This window comes from Aulonocara sp. 'chitande type north' Nkhata Bay, linkage group LG22, assembly GCF_057382095.1.
Source record: "Aulonocara sp. 'chitande type north' Nkhata Bay isolate Kocher_YH1m ecotype deep benthic linkage group LG22, A_spYH_male_GT1.1, whole genome shotgun sequence".
NCBI classification, from domain to species: Eukaryota; Metazoa; Chordata; class Actinopteri; order Cichliformes; family Cichlidae; genus Aulonocara; species Aulonocara sp. 'chitande type north' Nkhata Bay.
This window is the reverse complement of record NC_141364.1, coordinates 3,359,005-3,379,832: the sequence shown is the minus strand read 5'-3', so window position 1 is coordinate 3,379,832 and position 20,828 is coordinate 3,359,005. Positions and strand designations below refer to the sequence as shown.

Sequence of the window (20,828 nt, the reverse complement as noted above, 5' to 3'; positions counted from 1 at the left end):
CACAATAAAACAGGAAACTCAGATACATGGAACCAGACGAGACATTGAACTAAACAGACAGATTCAGATGCAGACTCAGAGGCAGATCGAAAATATAACACAGAACTCAAACAATAATAATCATCATCATCATCATAAACTAGAAAATGATAACTAAAAGCGCTGGGTCACCGACCCAGGACCATGACAGTACCCCCCCCTCAAGGGCTGGCTCCAGACAGCCCAGCAGAAACACAAAAACGGACCAAAACCAAAAAAGAAAAACACCCGACCAGGGTGGGCGGAGGGGGCCCAGGACGGAGGGACAGAGTCCAAAAAGGCCCAGATGGTCAAGTTCAGGAGGCCGACCATGCGAATGGCAGCGGGGCCGGTCCCGATGCCGGCCACGCAGTAGGCAGCAGCGTGGAAACAGTTCTGGGGGCCGACCGTGCGGACGGCAACAGCGGCGTGGAAACAGTTCTGGGGACCGACCGTGCGGACGGCAACAGCGGCGTGGAAACAGTTCTGGGGGCCGACCGTGCGGACGGCAACAGCGGCGTGGAAACAAGTCCGGAGGCCGGCCACGTGGAAGGCAGTGGCGGCGTTCAGGAGGGCGTCCACGGTGGCGGAGATGCCCAACAGGCGGCCAGGCAGATGACCGACGATGTGGAGGTGGTAGTAGGGGACCTGAAGGCTGCGTGGCCCCTGCAGCCCCAGGTGAAGCGGAGGCTGGACCAGACGAGGCGGAAGCTGATGCGGAGGCTGGACCAGACGAGGCGGACGCTGATGCGGAGGCTGAAGCCGGGCCAGGCGAAGCAGCTGATGCGGAGGCTGAAGCCGGACCAGACGAGGATGAAGACGCGGAGGCTGAAGCCGGACCAGACGAGGATGAAGACGCGGAGGCTGAAGCCGGACCAGACGAGGATGAAGACGCGGAGGCTGAAGCCGGACCAGACGAGGATGAAGACGCGGAGGCTGGACCAGACGAGGATGAAGACGCGGAGGCTGGACCAGACGAGGATGAAGACGCGGAGGCTGGACCAGACGAGGATGAAGACGCGGAGGCTGGACCAGACGAGGATGAAGACGCGGAGGCTGGACCAGACGAGGATGAAGACGCGGAGGCTGGACCAGACGAGGATGAAGACGCGGAGGCTGGACCAGACGAGGATGAAGACGCGGAGGCTGGACCAGACGAGGATGAAGACGCGGAGGCTGGACCAGACGAGGATGAAGACACAGAGGCTGGACCAGACGAGGATGAAGACACAGAGGCTGGACCAGACGAGGATGAAGACACAGAGGCTGGACCAGACGAGGATGAAGACACAGAGGCTGGACCAGACGAGGATGAAGAAGCAGAGGCTGGACCAGACGAGGATGAAGAAGCAGAGGCTGGACCAGACGAGGGGGCTGAAGCAGAGGCTGGACCAGACGGGGCTGAAGCAGAGGCTGGACCAGACGGGGCTGAAGCAGAAGCGGAGGCCGGACCAGGCAAAGCAGCTGATGAGGATGCTGAAGCTGGACCAGGCAAAGCAGCTGATGAGGATGCTGAAGCTGGACCAGGCAAAGCAGCTGATGAGGAAGCTGAAGAGGAGGCCACTGCAGGTGATGCGGAGGCTGGACCAGGCGAGGATGAAGACACGGAGGCTGGACCAGGCGAGGATGAAGCAGTGGCTGGACCAGGTGAAGCGGATGAAGCCGAAGCATGCGCTGGACCAGGCGACGCTGAGGATGCTGAATCCGGACCAGGCGACGGCGTGGAGGATGCAGCAGAGGCCGGGCCAGGCAACGGCGTGGAGGATGCAGACGGAGGCGCTGCAGCAGATGGCGGCATGGATGAAACTGCTGCTGCAAGCGTGGATGAGGCTGCTGGTGGAGCAGCTGGTGGCTGGATGGGCTCCTCGGGCCCCCCAGCTGACGAGAAAGGAGGCTGGACGGGCTCCTCGGGCCCCCCAGCTGACGAGGCAGATGGCTGGACGGGCTCCTCGGGCCCCCCAGCAAAAACAGTCTCAGAACCAGTGGGCACTGGAGCCCCTGGCACACACAGAACAGAACCAGCAGGTGCGGAGACTTCTGGCAGGAACGCAACAGGACCAGCAGGTGCGGAGACCTCTGGCAGGAACGCAACAGGACCAGCAGGTGCGGAGGCCTCTGGCAGGAACGCAACAGGACCAGCAGGCACACGGGCCTCTGGCAGGAACGCAACAGGACCAGCAGGCACACGGGCCTCTGGCAGGGACAGAACAGGACCAGCAGGCACACGGGCCTCTGGCAGGGACAGAACAGGACCAGCAGGCACACGGGCCTCTGGCAAACACATAGCGGCCTGCAGCTGCGCAGAGCATTGACCCTGCTCAGACAGCGACAGCTCTGTGCAGTCCTCAGCTGGCTTCTTAAACTCCAGGGGTCCAGAGTCTGATGGGGGCTGAAACCCAGCCTCTGGGGAGGCCCTGGAGTGCATCTCAGTCTCAGAACTGGCCAGCCTTTGAGGAATGTTGACATTGTTCTTGGGTTTGTCTCTCTGCTTAGAGTACGGAGTTGTTGAACTGTCCGTTATGGGTTGGACTGACATGGCTTGCTGTACAGGAGGAGTAGGTGAAGGTGATGGCTGAACAGGTGGTGGAGCAACTGACACAGGATGCAGGGCTGGTGACTGCTGAACAGGAGGCTGAACTGAGGATAAAGCTAATGATTCTTCTGCTAACCGGGCTACTGACTGGGCCATGGATTGTAACAGGGTTTGTAATAAGTCTGGCTGTGACTGTAATTGAGCTATGGATTGTGAGGCTGAATGTGGCGGAGGTGGCGACTGGGCTTCCGGCCGGGCGGCTAACTGAGCTTCCGGCCGGGCGGCTAACTGAGCTTCCGGCCGGGCGGCTAACTGAGCTACCTGCTGGGCAGCTGGCTCAACAAACACAGCCCCGGAATAAACAGTCATTCGAGCTGGCGAAACAGACGGAGTGTCTTTTCCACTCACCACAGCCGGCAGTTCCGAAGTCCTACTCTCCGGCTGTGGGGCGACGCGCCGACGGCGCGATCGTCGCTTCCTCCCAGGCAAAACCTTCACCGCCGGGCCGGGCAAAACCTTCACCGCCGGGCCGGGCAAAATCTTCACCGCCGGGCCGGGCAAAATCTTCACCGCCAGGCTGGGTTGGGTTGGGAAGCGGTAGCGGCTGGAGGGCGAAGGTGCAGCTCATGAAGGAGGAAGTCCCGTGCCAGCGGGTGAAGCGAGTCTAGCAGCCAGGAGTGCGCAGAGAGTAGCTGCTGTAGCCTGGCTTCTACAGCGCGGTGGAACTCTTCTTCCTCCTGCTCGAGTTTACCAACCTTGCGACCGTGTCGGTTACCTCCTCCCGAAACTCCTGGGTAGGTCGAATGCTGCTGGGTCCATGTTGGCCGGTTCGTACTGTCACGGCTGCCGAGGCGAGCCGTGTGGATTTAGAAGGAGGACCCAAGATGCAGGCAGTGGATGAGATACCGGTGGTTTTATTTACAGAGGTGTAGTGGCAAACAAACAGTGGGGCATAACAAACAACTAAAGACACCTAAACTGGGAGAACTAAAATAACAGACCTGGGAGCATATGACAACGGATGATGAATAGCAGAGAGACGCAGACGAGGAACAGGACTCCGTGGAACACAGGGTAACAGACTGACACAGAGTTACACAGACTGACACGGAGGAACACAGACGAACCGGCAACAGGCAGGAGAACACACAGGGCTTAAATACACACACCAGTAATCAGGGGATGAGAGACAGGAGGGCAACACAGCTGGGAGGAATCTGGGCTGACGGGACAGGGGAAACGTAAACTGATCACACTCATATAACTCTGTCCAAGGAGAGCCGGGATATTACAGAAAAGGAGTCAACCTAACTGAGAAGCATTTCTACATAAGTGCCCCTGATTATAAATCACTCATGAAACTATGATGCAGTGTGATAACAGGACTCGGCTGATGTCCAGAGGGGGTTTTATGTGCGTCATCTCTCTGGTTTACAGTGTAGAGAAACATGAAGATCAGTAGAATAACCTTATCTGTAGCGAGAAATAAACAGACTGAAGCATCAAAATGGTCCCACCCATAGAAGAAGGTGAGATTTCCAACATATTACAAATAGCTCTAATATCAATCATAAATATCAAGAATATTACAGATTAAATATGTATGACTCACATTTGACTCTAACTGTAACAGGTCATCAGCCTGTGGAGGCTGTTGATTGAGCAGAAGCCAGGCTGTTGTAACTATTTCAGTGTGTTCTGTGCTTTCGATGGAGGAGTACGGGGCAGCCGTCATGTCCTGTTCCGTGGTACATCATGAGAAATCTCAGTTTCTCACTAAACGTTCTCCTGTGACTGGCAAGCAGGTCATGGAGTGGGTAGGAGGTGTTATCCTGCATTGTTCTTATCTTGGATAACATCCTCCCGACACCACCCTAAGGGAGTCCAGCTTCAACTTACTCACTTTTGTGAGATTTGCTATCGTTTTCGCTTTAAGTAGCATATTAGCTCATATACTGGCCAACAGCCTGTATCCACAGGCTGTGAGGCTCCTGAACTCTCTGCCCCCCTCTCACGGACAATAACCATATCCAACTTCTTAATAGCAATGAACTGGTCTGCATTGGTGCATCATATCTTTATTCTCTTCCCCCTCCTGCCCCCCCCCCCCCCCCCCCCCCTCTTTCTTAAATAGATAACTATCATATCTGATATCATATCTCACAGTACAATAATATTGAATGGGTTGCATTGTTGTATTTTGTCATGTTTCTCAGGTCTTTGTCTGAATTTCTACGAACATTATTGCTAAGGATTGTCTTATTGCATTGGAGTCACACTGGGTTAAATATGTACACTTGGGTTTTAAGGGGTATTTATTATTTTCTTCTTTTTTTGGGTTGTATGGAAGCCCCAAACGCAATTTCATTGTTCTTGACAATGACAATAAATAAATAAATACTAAATACTAAATATTTCATATTTAACTGGGACTGACTCATGTTACCACTTGAATATTGTCATGGTCTGGGTCATGCAACCCAGTGTTTGGGTTCATGTTGTGTCTGGTTTCAGGCGTGCTGGTCATGTTCATGTTGCTCATTCATGTATTCGTTTTATAGTTATTTCATTTTCCAGCACAGACTCATCATAGTCAGCTATTCATAGCTTTCTGCTTTGTTTGCCACCTTTAATCCAGCCAAAATAAAGGCTCGCTTTTTGTTTCAAGTTCAGCGCTGTCTCCACGTCTGTGTCCGCTCCTGGGTCCTCACACTGCCCATGCCCACCCTACAAATGTATGGTAGTAGAAAACAGCTGACCTGTGTCCTAACATAGAACAATGCGTAATTTCCAAGAATGCTAGTTGGGAAAAATGAAGAGACACTACACGTGCATTAAGGAGATGAAACATTATCGTGTGTATCCCCCAAAGTTTATTCTGTTCATCTGGATGTAGCGTCTCACTGTCGTTGCCCACGTGAGCAGTGAAGTCTCCCAGTAGGACGACAGAGTCCCCAGGAGGAGCGTCCTCCAGTGCCCCACTCAGGGACTGCAAGAAGGCTGGGTACCCTGAACTGCCGCTCGGCGCATAAGCACAGATGACAGTCAGGACCCGTTCCCTGACCCGAAGGCGACCCGGAGTGCCCACTCCAGGTCAGGGACGCGACCCTGCCCCAAGTGGAGGAGTTTAAGTATCTCGGGGTCTTGTTCACGAGTGATGTGAGAAGGGAGCCAGCCGGCTGGGGTTACTGCAGATGCATAAACACACCTAGTGTGATCTAAATGATGTTACATAAGCTGCATGATTATGCAGCTTATGTAACCTGTGAAAAACTCCTTCTAGCAGAAAACAAGACTGTCATTCTGCTAAGAAAAGCATACCACTGAGCCACTTAAGCAAAGAGAGAAAGAAGCTGTGTGCCAATTATGTGCCAACCATGAGCCAAACACTCACACCGGCTATTATATTAAAAACAAATATCCAGTCATGCAATAAAATGTAAGAAATGTAAAGTAAACACAATCATATTAATATGACTGAAGCTACTGCAGACTCACCGTGACAAGAGACACAAAGTTCTTGACTCATTCCTGACTCTAATCAAAGTGCCTGTGGTGTATCCGCAGATGGGAAGCTGGATGTAAACCCTTGTCTCTGTTGTAAGAGGTACACACTTTATACACCAACCCTGAGAACCTCAAACTGATTCTACTGTTAATGGAGCTACAAGTTATTCCCTTCACCAGCCTAACGGAGGAGTTCAAGGTCATCAGAACCAGGGAGGTGCTACTTTTTGGAGCCTCAGCAGACATTGGAGTTTCCTCTGCAGGTGTTGCTGTGAAGACTGAACAGATGTGGCAGGCTTTGGAGGCTTTGGAGTGAGCACATATTTTGAGTTGCTCCCCTAAAGCCCTGGTAGAGGGGAGAAATATATGGCACCACCGAGGTCTTGAACACAGTAGCTGATGCGATCTCTACAGGGAATCAACAGGCCAAACGCCAGATTTACCAGATACTGATTTAAACCTCTGAACTAGCTGAAGACCTGTACAGGCTTTACAGGCTTGTTGACCTTTGAACTCGCAATCCCCCTCGGAGAACCATTTTGAGGACACCCATGAGCTAAAGGTGGCAAAATATCAGCAGCTTGTAGAATTCTGACGGGTGGAGGATCTGCTATGAACCCTTGAGATGGGCTACAGGAGGTTCCTGGGTCGGTCTCCGTACCACACACTTACAGTTGTTGGCATCAGAGGGTTGCAGGAGTGGAAAGCTTCCAGATGGCTGTGGATCAAGAAAAGGGAACCGTGGTGTAGTGCACTGCTTGGACACAAGCTGGGGCCCGATCACCTCCAGCTGAGTCACCCAGGTGAAAGAACGCCTGGGCTCTTCATAGGTAATGTGACCCAGCTCTAATCATTTAGGGGACAAAGGTGCATGTAAAACATAATCCATGAGGGCACACTGATTGGCTAACATGAAGCATGAGCAATAAATTACAAGGAGATCTGTTTGCAAAATAAAGTTGAAGTTGAGCCATCACAGAAACCTTGATGCTTTCTTAAGAACAAAACTTCTCAGGTTTCCAGGAGTCATCATGAAAACCTGAACTGGTGTTGGCCAGAGGGGCCGATGGCGCGATATGGCAGCCTCGCTTCGGTCAGTCTGCCCCAGGGCAGCTGTGGCTACAACTGTAGCTGCCTCCACCAGTGTGTGAATGTGAGAGTGAATGAATAGTGGCATTGTCATGCGCTTTGGGTGCCTTGAAAAGCGCTATATAAATCCAATCCATTGTTATTATTATTATCATCATCTGCCAGTCCAGTGGCTGCAGAGAACAACACAATAAAAAACAACTCAGTGAACGTTTCCACTACTCTACAGATTTTATTTGAAAGGCTACAAGAATAAACATGGCTTCATACACATCTTGACAGGTCTATTAACTGACTTTTTATTGATCCTTTTACTTATTACCATGACTATGGCTACGCAGTCACGAGTAGTTAGGTATGGTAACACTGGGCTAATGTTACAAAATGTCAAACGTGAAAAAAATGCAGGTTCTGGCTTATCGGTGTAGGAATAAAGGCGTGGAAGCAAAGTTGAATTTGGATAAAGAGATAACGTCAGACAGATGACATCAGTGTCGCCTCTCCACCGTTTAAACAGAACTAAAGGACACTTCCATGGTTTCGAGGTTAGGTCTCATTTTAAGCTATCATGTTGTAACTCAGTTGGTTCAAAATCAAAGTGAAGGTCAAACGATATTCATTTTAATTTGTGTTTTCAGCATCTCGGCTATATTACACTGTATTGCAGAGACACGTGGTTTTACAGCAGCCTCTTTGCACACCTAATGTCTGCATTCAGTTTGCAAAATAGTAATCATTTGGACTGAGATGAATGCATTCATTTCTCTTTAAATTTTCTAAAAGAGGTGGTGACATTAAGTTCTTTAAACTTTTAATTAAACTGGACATGTTCCAAACCACACTCCTTTGTTGTGATTGTGAGTACATTGTTAGAACGGGAAAAGCAAGAAAAGACTGGAATTGGCATGCTGTCCTTGTGCTGGCATGAGCTCCCTGCAGGTACTCCGGTTTCCTCCCAAAGGTGTGAATGTGAATGCATGTCTCAGATGTAAGAGCTGTGGAGGATTGGAAACCTATATAGGGTGTACACCACCTTTCACCCAATGATTGCTTGGTTTCAGCTTCAGCTGCCCAGGACACTGAACAGAATCGGAGAAGCGATGGCTAGCAGGATGGACGAGTGGCAAAGTTATTATAAATATGATAAATTGTAGAAAAATTCACACCTTTTGACAGAGTTAGCTAAAGAGATAACAAGCAGGTGCTTATGAAATCACAACGACAGTTTTTCACTGTAGGTGCAGGACTATGGTCGGTTAGGCCTGTTGGATTACCTGTCACACAACTGTTGGTTAAATCATCATGCAATCAAGAAACTAAACACCAGCAAATTTGCACATTTTAGCCTTTAAACTCTTAGCATCTGCTGGATCACCATCAAGTGGTTTAGGGACAAAGGGAGAAAGTTGGGTTTTGTAAAAAAGAAGTGCTACATTTTCAGAAATTAAAAGATAAGAAAAAATATGTGTTCACTTTTTTTCCATTTGGGAAAACTCTGCCCATAATCATAGTCTTATAGTTAGTGGCACAGGCAGTATGAAACAGGAAGTAAAGTTAAGCCAGTGCAGACGTGCCTTCAGCTGAAGGCCAAGAGTTCTGGACCTATAGAAGTGTCTTAATCTTGATCAACCTTTTGATGAGTTTACAGACTCAGTGACTAATTTGGGAGTATGTTGATTTTAAAAGTTTGTGATTCCACCTGTTATACTGGCTGCTGTGAACAGGTCAAACTACAAGATTGAAGAAATTAAAGCCTGGTTGATATGTTCTCATTTTCCACGTCATTTTTTAACCACTTTGATCTTTTTTTTAAAATCTATTTTCTTACAGTTTGCAATGAAAACTTCTCACTGTGTCAGTTCACAATGATTATCTTCCATGATCGAAGACCACCAAGAATGGATTTTTCTAAATGACTAAACACATGTAACTTTACATATTAAATCTCATAGCATGCAGTGCATATGGCAGTAGAAATGTGAAGGAGAAATCTCTTTTAGGCACAGACATAAAACACTGGTGTGGTTCTTGATGTGTGCTTTAGAATGAGTACTGTAATATTCCTGTCATAACAAACCATTCTTGTAATTTTCAAATATGTGTTCCCTTTCCAAGCACTTCTTGGGCGGTTCTTCAGCAGTGGAACAGCATTATGTTGTCTTTCCAAAGAGCATGCAATAAAAATGCAGACATTTTACAAAGGGTTACATCCTATATGATCATCTCTGTCTCTGGCTCCTACTCATCCCTCTCAAAGGTCTCCAGGTAGGTTTTGAGAATTAGGGTGTTGGTGTATGTGAGGTTTGTGGATCTGTAGAGGTCCAGGCCCGTAAGGATCTCCACATCTCGTACTCGGGCTGTGTGGAGCTTCAGCATGTCTTCGACCCACTTCGATTCATCCTCGGCGCTCTGCAGAAACAAAGGCTGTGATTCAGCAGCCGATACCATCATGCATTCATTTTTTTCTAATATTTTCCACAGTAATTGAAAACATTTCACCACACAAGTTGTGCAATTGCAGTGTGACTTTTTCAAGTGATTTACAGACTAACAGTAAAGAAGAACGACATCTTTGTTTCCCGTTTTACTTTCATAGTCTTCTGTGCTATGTGGACATTAGTCCCAGCTGTGTTTGCACCTGTTTCCTGCCTGTGTATTTTAGTCCTCAGTCTTGCCCTGTTTGGCGTCACGTTGTTAACCATCAAACCTCCTCAGTGCTGTGTGTGTTTCCTCCATACTCGTAGTATTTTCCTAGTTCTCAATCCCAGTTTAGTTCACTAGTTTTCATGTTTCTAGTAGTGCTGTCAGCATTAATCTCGTTAAAATGACAGCAAACACAGCAAATCTCCATTAACCGTGGATCACCCCGTGCGTGGGGCTGGACGGTGTCAATGCGTTCGTGTGGTTAGCTCATTAACGCGTTGACGCCATCCATTATAACGAGATCAACGCTGACAGCACTGTTTCTACTTTCTGGTTTCATTTTCTTGTATCCGGTGTAGAATTTTTCCAGCAAATAAAGCCGCCGTTTTCAGTCTACTTTTCCGTGTTCTGAGTCCTGCGTTTGGGTCCTCATCGTGTTTGCCACACAGGGAAACATGAGACGTAGTTATTTCTAGGATCTGAAATATAATATAAACGTAACCTCTGCACACTGCCTTGCTTCTCATTATTTTTATTCAGGACTAACATTTCAGTTTGTGCAACCTTTGACCCTGTACTTTATTTAGTTTACATTTCATCCCTTTTCCTGTTTTTCCGGTTAAGGCATCTGTGAACTGGATGGATCCGCCTTTTTGTTGGGGCTTGCTGAAGTTTCACATAGCTAAAAAAAAAAAAAAAAAAAAAAATCCCACCACGCTGTATCTCTGCCTCTGTATATATTAATGTTGTGAAATTTTACCAGCCAGAATGTATATTAAATATTACACATGTCCATAAACCTTTCTCATATCAAACAGCAAGAATGTCCTTGGACTATTTCTGTGGCCGCTTTGGTGTAAGCAACATGGAAAACTATGAAACTCATTGTTGAATATCCAAGGTGCAGTAAAAACCCTCTTTAGCAGAGAAGTACACTTTAAAAACGTCTAAACATTTAGACATTCTCTGCGTGAGTAGCTTAATGTTGTTCGAGTGTAATTTACGTTGAGTAGGCTAACCACGTTATTACATTAAAGCATGTAAGGTGAACTAGCAAACATCATCATAGCTACATGCGGCTGTCTTCTTGTTTGATGGCAGATGCTCCCTTCACCCTGGCCAAAAAGGCTAAAATGACCAAAGAAAAAGTGGGAAACAGTTAAACATGAGAGGTTTTTGGACAAAGTTTGTGTTTTTTCCATTGTTTAAGCACTGCTTCCAGCCAAGAGTGATACCATATATGCCCCATAGCTGCAGAAAAGGCTAACATTGTTATCTTTTTACAAAAACCAGCTGAACATGAGAGGTTTTTGGACAAAGTTTGTGTTCTCCATTCTTTAAGCACCGGTTCGAGCACCGTTTAAGCACCGGCACAGTTTCAAAAGTACCGATTTGGCACCGGTATCGGATAAAACCTAAACGATACCCATCCCTAGTCATAAGACACATGACACAGAGCTGCACACTGATCCCAATATTGCAGTTATTATGCGTGACAGATTTACAGCTGGTGAATGTGACTTTCCTCAGAGCTAGATTGTGACACCAGTAATGCTAAACCTCTGAATCACCAGCTGTCTAGAAATGACACGTTTTAAGCTTCTAATCTGAACATGACTCTGAATTTTTTTTAATATCAATATTTGCTCACAGCCTGAGTTGTTGGTTCCTGTAAAGTTTATAGTCAAAATGCCAGTAACCAGAAATTATACAAGGTCTCCGTGTTTTTGTGGTTGTTTTTATATCTTAATTAGCTCTTGTGAGGTAGGTAGGTATTGGATTTAGGAGAAATCCAGTATTGCAAAGTTTCATATCGTTTCCTTTCTGAACCCACATTTACTTAGTTTTGCAGATGAAATATTGGCTCTGTACTCTGAGCCTGTACCAGCCTGATTGGCTACAGCCTCCAAGATTAACCCACAGCTCATAGACACAGATGACATGCTGGTGAACACAGAACAGACCAGATGTGTTTACACAGTTGATCTAACACACAACTTGTCATTTGGCTTCAGCGGCCCGATTTTCTGGGTTATGGCATTAGACAGGTCTGACACTCCGTACTTTATACGCCAAACTGGTGTGAGAATGAATCTACTTCAAAAATTGTTCTGGTTCAATAACCGGTGGTTCTGCTGCTTAACATGGAGTTGAAAAGCAATCCAGAAGCTTTCAGTACCAAACATGTTGTCCCAGGACAACCGTACGTAAAACTTGCTGGAAGTAATTTTAAGATCGTTCTTATGTTCACAACATAATATACAAAACATCAACAATGGAATCAAACCAGCAACCTCTAACCACTACACTTTGTTGATGATAACATTGACAATAAAATGCAAGATGCATCAACTGATGGAAATAATGTGAAATTTAGATTGTATAATGCTGGGAGTATGACTAATGCCATATCAGTGATCTTTCGGAAAAACAGATCAATGGCATTAACATTGATGACTACTACTGACAACATTTCATTTGCAACAGACAAAAATAAATATACAACAGGGGTATTTGTTGAATCAAAAAACAGCTTTTGATACGCTGCAACATTTTATTTTGATTTTTAAGCTGAATTATGGGGTGAGAGGAATCACTTTGAACTGGTTAAGTATGTCTGTGAAGGTTCTCAGTCATCCAGGTCATCGTAGTCAAAGGAGCTTGCAAAGAAAAGCGTCTGGACTTCTTTAAGTTGCTTGAAGACGTTTCACCTCCCATCCGAGAAGCTTCTTCAGTTCTAAGGTCAAATGGTGGAGAGTCCCAGATATAAACCTAGTGGGAGTGACCCCCCACAGAGGGACAAAAGGACCCCTGATGATCCTCTAATCGCCTGAGCCAAGGTGTGAAACTGGGCATGGGTCCCAATCAGCCAGAGTTTCGGGTGTGTTCATTGTGAAACCTGGCCCCACCTTATCATGCGAATTCCTGAGATCAGATGGCCCAGGATGTGAGTGGATGTGAGAGTTACTGAACTCCGTTTTTTTTGGGCGTAGTATTGGAGGATAAATTAACATGGAAATCTCATATTGAACATGTTAGAAAAAAGATGGTTAAAAATATTTATATTTTGGGTAATGTCAGAGATATACTGGATTATAAGGCAATGCGTATTTTAGATTTCTCACTAATTTTCCAGTTGTTGTGCTGCGACTTATATAAAACTTTTATACTTAGAAGAAAGTGGTGCGAAGGGTTCATAATGTTAAATATAGAGAACATACAAATCTGTTTATAAAATCGAAATTGTTGAAATTTGAAGACTTGATTTGAGGACCAGTCGCTCCGTAATGGTCGATTTGGGCAGCGGCCCTTTTATTTGCCACACACAAATACACTGTTCATTCAGCCTGGGACACAGACACTCCCCTGGTGGCTCACTGCTGCCTTCAGTGTCTCTGCTCCTCACTGACAACATGAAACAACCCCACGTCAATCCTCTGACCATTATTACTTTAAAAACTGATGGTCAGTCCGTCCAGAAAATTGCTAAAACTTTGTATGTCTCCCCAAGTGCAGTCACAAAAACCATCAAGCGACAAAACTCGCTCCCATGAGGACCGCCCCAGCAAATGAAGATTTGAAGACCTCTGCTGCTGAGGATAAATTCATCCAAGTAATTAGCCTCAGAAATCACACCTCAGGTCAGAGCCCACAAAGAGTTCCAGTAGCAGACACTTCTCTACATCAGCTGTTTAGAGGAGCTGAAAAGCTCAAATAGCTGCAAAGAAACTACGACTAAGGAAAAGCAACAAGCAGAAGAGATTTGTCTGAAAAAGACAAAAAGTGAACAGATGGTCTCTACATACATGATTCCCACCGTGAAGCATAGAGGAGGAGGTGTGATGGTGTGGGGCTGCTTTGCTGGTGACACTGTTGGGGATTTATTCAAAACTGAAGGCACACTGAACCATGGCTACCACAGCATCCTGCAGCGACATGCCATCCACTTTGCATTCATTTGTTTTTCAACAGGACAATGACTCCAAACACACCTCCAGGACGTGTAATGATGGAGTGCCTGAAGTCAAGAAAACCCAATGAAAAGGTGTGTCCAAACTTTTGACTGGTAGCGTACCTGCCTGGACCTTCTTTGCCACTAGCTCCACTTCCATGCACTCCTGTTCAATCACTTGGAATTTTCAAACAACTCTTTCTAAGAAGAGAACAGAACTCCCCTGCCTGCCCTCCACTCCTTCCACCGACTGTCTGCTCACCAACTCCTACAGAGCATTCCCTCCGCTCAGCTGCTTCACTCACCTGTAGACCAAGTAAGCCAAACCCCCCATCTCCGATCACACACCTCTCTATAAAAGCAGTGCCAAGACTAACTCTTCTCTCTCCTGTTACAGAAGAACCGGCCTATGGGCTCAAAATGTGGTCATAAATATTTTGTACTTGTAAAAAAGATTTGTATGTGTAAAAAAGATTTGTGTGTGGACTCCAATCAGAGAACAGATGGGTTTGGCTGTCGGAGGGGCGCTTTTTTGAACTGCAGGTCCTTGAAGGGTGATACAGTTTGAAGCTGGAGGATCGCTATAGAAATATCCGATAGCAGCTAGGTCCCCTAACTTTCAGTAGCTGTTGAAAGGATAAAGTTGTGGTATGTTTAGGGTTGCCAACCGTCCCTTAAAATACGGAATCGTCCCGTATTTCGAAACAAAAGCACACGTCCCGTATTGAGCTAATAAGGGACGCACTTTGTCCCGTAATACAGTGAGAATCAAAAGTAGTCTATAACTTTTAATGGAATTAACGCTTTGTTTGAAAACATAATTCCCAGCCCCTCTCCTGCTTTGTGACCAATGAGCTGACAGCACACTTACGAGTATGACAATTCAGATTACCACTCATCTCATTGGTCGAGGAAAGGTCGCTTACGGAGAAAATACCGGAAGACAACAGGTGACCACAACAAGAAGCATGGCCAACAGGGAAACAAACGCCGTCACTGCGGTGCAAGTCTCGGACGACAGTACACCTAAAGCTGGGCAGACACTGTGCGATTTTTTTCAGTCACGTTATTCAGCTCCTGCTCAAACTGCACGATTGACTCGCAGTTGGTAGGTCACGATGCAGGTCTCACACTATACGGCCCGATGCTCTGATGCGACCTGAGTGCTCACACTGTGCCTCCATAACATGAAGGTTATAACAGAAAATCTGTCGCTCGCTCTCTCTCTCTGTCTTTCACTCACACAGACACGCACACCACCATCAACTTTGCTAAATTGCTAATGAAAAACATTGATCAGGCAGCTGTGATTGAGCAGCATGTAAATCCAACTATTTTCATGGTTTTTGTGGTCGTGATAATTTTGTGATGCCACATCGAAAAGGCTCGGATGAGCTTTCCAAAGTTCTACAAGTTGTGCCTCCATCGCTTGTGTCCAGATCACACGCTGCACAGCCGTGCTGCTCCATCTTTTTCACCAACGTTTACGTGTTTGCGTGCGAGCAGTGTGAGCGGCTGTGGTGAGACCCTCACGAGCGATTGATGATCGGGAGCTGGTCGTGAGGTGTTAATCACTTCTCGTTACCCCACGTATACTACACGATGCACGATGAAGGCCAAAATCGGTCCGATCACTCAAAAAATCGGCTCAAAATGGGCCTAAAACCGCACAGTGTGAGCCCAGCATTAGAGCAGCAATGTTTGTTCCCCTCAGAGAAAGGGAAGAATGGGAAAAGGAAAACACCTGGCTGGAAAAAGTTAATATGGGCATGTGCAGTGAATATCAGCGCTATGTGGCCAGAAGTGTGATAATATAATTTATTTTGTGTAATAAACAACTGCAAGAATAGATGATTACAACAAATAGATCACTAATACATAAAAGTAATACATAGATGAATAATGATGATGAGTTAAGATGCGTAATCATGGGAACAAGCGGGTTTACAAACAGGAGCAGCTGATTAGCTTTAGAAAAACTGAAATAATACCTCAACTGAAGCCAATTGTACTAAATGCACTAAATGTGCACTGTTACAAGAATATTTTTGTTCTATTGTTTTATATTAATTTATATAATTTTAAGTTAAGTAGGACAGAGTTCTTTTAAAGAAAGATTTACTTATATTCTCAAAAGTTAAGCATGACAGGCTTCTGTTTAAGAAAGAGACCTGTTTTACTGTGTTAATGTTGTCATTTTGAGCTAAAAATAAACGGCTAAATGATCATTTGTTTCACATGTGTTCATATCACAAAGAATATGCATCTGCTTAAATCAAATTCAAGTCAAATGGTTAAAAAATAATTTCACACACAAAAAAAAAGAGCTACAAAATTCACCACACTGGGAAGGGTGAAGACAACTGGGTCGCCCGGCCCTGGCCACGAGGTGTCCCTTATTTATTTTTCAGGGAGTTGGCAACCCTAGGTATGTTAGTGGTTAGAAATACCATTATTACTTTAGGATTAGTTTAACACAAAGTCAGGGCTGACCCAGGACCATTGCTGTGAGTCACAGTGCGCAGCATAAAGGTCCTTTCACATCGGACGCAGGATGTGCTGCTAATGCTAACTGCTAACTAAAAGCAAAGGATCCAGAATTTGTTGCTGGCTGCTGGGCTCTGTGGGTTTTTGCAGCAGTTCTACCTGTACTAGATGCTCCTTGTCTTTTCTATCTCTGACTTTATGTCCTCTACAAGAGTTTGTTTTTTTTGCTGGTTCTTCAAATGTTCAATAAAAACATGTATGCTAATTCATAACGAAGAAAGCTTTGTAATGAAGACTGTCATTTCCAAAACACTGCCCGCCCCCACAGCGCTGTTGAAAAGGCTGTGGAAGTCCCTGTATTAAACACGTAGTCCTGTGACACAAAAATCACCAAACTCGGACGACCACAGACTGTTTTCCTTCGTGGGTTGGCATGTAAAAGGGCATTTATTCCCTTCAAAGACCTGCAGTTCAAAAAAAGCGCCCCTCGACAGCCAAACCCATCTGTTCTCTGATTGGATTGTTACATTTGTGATTGACATGACATTGACCAATCAGATGAAAGGAAGAAAAATAGGGTCAAAATCCGTACTTGTAACTTGCAGGGGTTTTTTTTCTAAGTCCACACACAAATCTTTTTTACAAGTACAAAATATTTATGACCACATTTTGAGCCCATACCGGCCCCTGTGAAACTCTCCTAGTGTCTCATTTTTGCCTGCCTTTCTTTTCTTCAATTAATTAGTTAAAGACTTTGAAATCCTATGCATAGTGTCTGCTTTTGTATCCATCCTCGTGGTTGGTTAAACATTTACAGTCAGGATAGCAAAATAAGTTTGAAACTAGATAAGTATCTCCCCTTGGGCTCTTCCTGAAATTAGATAATTCAAGAATTTCCTTGTTTCATTTTGCATTTCATCCGTCTTCTTGTTTCTGTCCTCTTAGGACATCTGTGAATCGGATGGACCCAACATTTTTTAACGCTACTGTATACTGGTTAAAGTGTCATCCACAGATGACATGAATTCCAGGAAGCAAAGGACAGACTCTCTATTTTTTGGGAAGATGAAACTTTTCAGTCAGGAAGTACGCTATTTCTAATAAAACTGAAAACATTTCAGGTTGTTCTCAACACATTCTGTGAATAGTAATGAGCTCCGTCATTGGGAAAGGCATCCAACCACAACTGATACTGATACTGGTTCATGCATGTGACGAACTAAAGATTCCTCCTAGGTGAGGTGTTTCTGGAATGTTCAATTGGGAGAAGGGCTCAGTACATACCTGGAACACACGTGAGAGATTACGCCCAACTGGCTTGTACATGCCCGAGTACCTCCCTGAAAATAGGCTGGGGAGGGAGGTCTGGGGATCCATGACCAAGACAACACCCATCAATACAAGAAAATGGATGTTACAATTACTATATTATGGTGTATTGATAAAGGTAGGTAGGTAGGCCTTTCTAAATAAAATCAACTGTATGTAACTATGTGCATATATGTTTGAAAAATGTCAGATTGTTTGTTTTTACATAATCCTGCTGACAGACTAAAAACACAGCTTCAGGCGGAGCTACAGAAAACAGAAACTCAAACATAATCGTTATAAGACGTCAAAACAATATGACTCACAAGCAAAAGGCTGACGAAGAATAATATTTTGTCATTCCAAGACACATGAGCTGAAGCGGTGTGTGTGACTGGGCGCCTACTGGTGGTGGTCAGAGGGCCCGGTGGCGCCAGTGTCCGGCAGCCTCGCCTCTGTCAGTGCGCCCCAGGGCAGCTGTGGCTACAATGTAGCTGCCATCACCAGTGTGTGAATGTGTGTGTGAATGGGTGAATGACTGAATGTAGTGTAAAGCGCTTTGGGGTCCTTAGGGACTAGAAAAGCGCTATACAAATGCAGGCCATTTACCATTTACCATATCTCAAAACTATTTATCCTCACGACGCTTGTCACGCACATGCCTACACACAGAGTGAGAGCAACCCCTGCGATTATGTTTCTTTTAGGACATCAACCAAAACAAATAGAGCGCTGAAGCCTGTCAGGATATCCTCAACTCACCCTCTGAAGAGTTATTCCCTGGAAAGCACATTACATTAAAACATCTTCCCATTTATCCATTCAGGGAGTCTGCCAGGAAGCCAGCTGTTTCCTCCACATCAAATATCTTTGCCAGCTTCCAACTATACCTTTTATCAGACTCAAAGTAATCAGTGGAGTGCAATCATTTCCCAGAAACAATTATAATATTCAGAGTAAGATGACAGGAAAGCACAGACAGTGTTTCCTTGTCCAGGGGAATATTTGTCAGGATTGATTAACTGTTCCGATATCAAGAGCAATAAATACTTCCAACAAATAACTACAGCCCGTTTCTTTGCTCCATGGATATTGTTAAAGAATATTTCCTTACAGTTTTCTATGTTTTTACTCCCTCTTTCATTCCTTTTTCATTCTCTTGAGCCTTCATTTCCCATCTTCTCTTACACAGATTCATAGGCATGCTATTACTGAGCAATATATGATATATAACAATCTGTTGTTGTTGTTACAATTTCCTCATTTTAGTAATTTCCTTTTGCAGTTTTCCCTCGCCTGCTTGTTTTGGACTAGCCTGGCTCATCATGGAGAGATTTTTGTTGGCTTCCCCTCCCAGTCTGTCCATTTCCACTGTCTGCAGGACTTATTGCAATAAATATGTCTCAGCACAGAATCATGTTGCAAGGCAAGGGTTTGCACAGTTCGCAGCCCTCCCCTGAAAACATCCATGAACTTTGACAATTAACGACAAAAATGATGCCGTCAAATAATCAAACACTATGTGAGGAACATCTTGTCAACAATCCTGTGACAGTAACTAAAGTATCTCAACACACTGGAGTCGGTTTATGTTTGTGCAGTAAGTTAGCTGTTAGCATATTATAAGTTAGCATATTACCATAACCTCACTGTAATACAGATTTTCATTAGCCTCTGCTATCAGTGCAGATTCTTAATGGCTGATATGTTCTTCCAGTTGCACACAGACACACTGATCATGTACTCCGTGTTCTCTGAAAAGAATTGTTTTTATCATTTAGGACATTTGGAGTAAAAACATGAGACTAGATCAGTAATGTCTTTCAAACAGCTCGTGCTGGTGGTTGTTGGGAAGCCATCTGCTCAATTTTCTCCTCAAATGATCAGTGAAGCTAAACATCTATTGTACCGTTTGACAAGTGACAATGGGCGAATTTTTAACCATAAAAACACACAAACTCAAATGTTTTAGCACTTTTCCTGATTTATTTTTCTTGCAGCTATTAGATAAGACACGGTTTATGTTTGCCGATGGCTTAAAATTTTAATCCAAGGAGCAGCCAGTTTATTCAGAGGCACATTTTTCAGTCACACTAACCCAGACCTTCCCAAAGTGTGGGGCCCGCCCCCAGTGCATGGGGGGCGCGGTATGAAAAGGGAAAAAGCTAAACAACGCTTGGACACTGCTAGCACGGGGCACCCACAAAAACGCAAAGCAGGAGATGAAGCATCGCTGGATCCCACATCCTTGATTTTTAGTTCACAAACACTTCTTGTAATGACTAACTACTCCTGACATTTTGGAGATGTTAGCTCTTTATACAGTAAAGTTACAGCAGGATACAAATAACATCAGGCTGATCCTGCCACGATTTGTGTTTTTAAACCCATTTTGCACACAGAGGCATTTTTTGAAAAATGTATCGATAGCAATGTTGAATATTATTACACAGGGAAAAAAACAACTACATGTAAAATAATTAGGCCTCTGCCTTTGTAAATAGAGGGACGGTAACTGCTTGTGTAAACGTGCAAAACCTGCAGATAGAGACAAAATACTGTTAATCTGACTCTCTGCCACTCATTCATCTCCTGTAAACAATAACGTGGCCACAGCGTGACGTGGAAAAAGGCACATACCTTTAACATTGCGTGACGAACTCTGGATTCCTCGTCCACACATAAACCCAAAAAAGGAGTTTAAAAAAAAAAATCTCCATTTTCGGTGATTCGAAACGCCGTTTACGTGGACGAAACAGCTGCGTGTTCAAAATCACCGGTGTAGTCCAACCCAACAGAGGAAGAAAAGACCAAGTTTTGTGCCGATAAACAAAGACGCATTCTTTAGAAATGACCCAGTGGTGCATTCGCAGCACGGGCTTGTTGGCTGTTTAGTTTTTAAAAAGTCAAAAGCATGGCATGAGAATGGAAGTAGTTTAACCTATACTGAGTATATATTTGTAGGGTCTGCATAAACATGAGCAGTGTGTTTATCATGAACTAATTGCAGTTTTATATTTAGAGCTGTTTGTAAAAGCTCCATCATTTAATCTGCCGCTCCATTCATTCTGCTCACGACTGGAGCTGAAGAGTCCCAGGAAAGTTTGGAGATGTTTACAAAGCTGCCCATTAACAAGCACACAGGGCAGCGGATTAATCACAGTTTATGTGACATTGTTATTGAGCTTGGACGCAAAATAAGAAAATGTACTGGCACTAAAAGTGAATTAAGAGAAATGCTGCCCATTGTTATTTTATTGCTTTAATTTGGAGCCACGCAGTCGGCCTTCA

General features: G+C 45.0%; 1 protein-coding gene across 1 annotated transcript in view; it reads right to left on the bottom strand.

Annotated features, from left to right (window-relative positions):
* Window positions 1-7,353: 7,353 nt before the first annotated feature.
* The window catches only part of enpp2l (ectonucleotide pyrophosphatase/phosphodiesterase 2-like), a 33,542-nt gene continuing 20,067 nt past the window's right edge, over window positions 7,354-20,828 (bottom strand). The window contains exon 25 of the mRNA XM_086281354.1: window positions 7,354-9,556. Coding sequence (XP_086137480.1) covers window positions 9,386-9,556 — 171 coding nt within the window. The 3' untranslated portion in view covers window positions 7,354-9,385. The remainder of the gene's footprint in view (window positions 9,557-20,828) is intronic.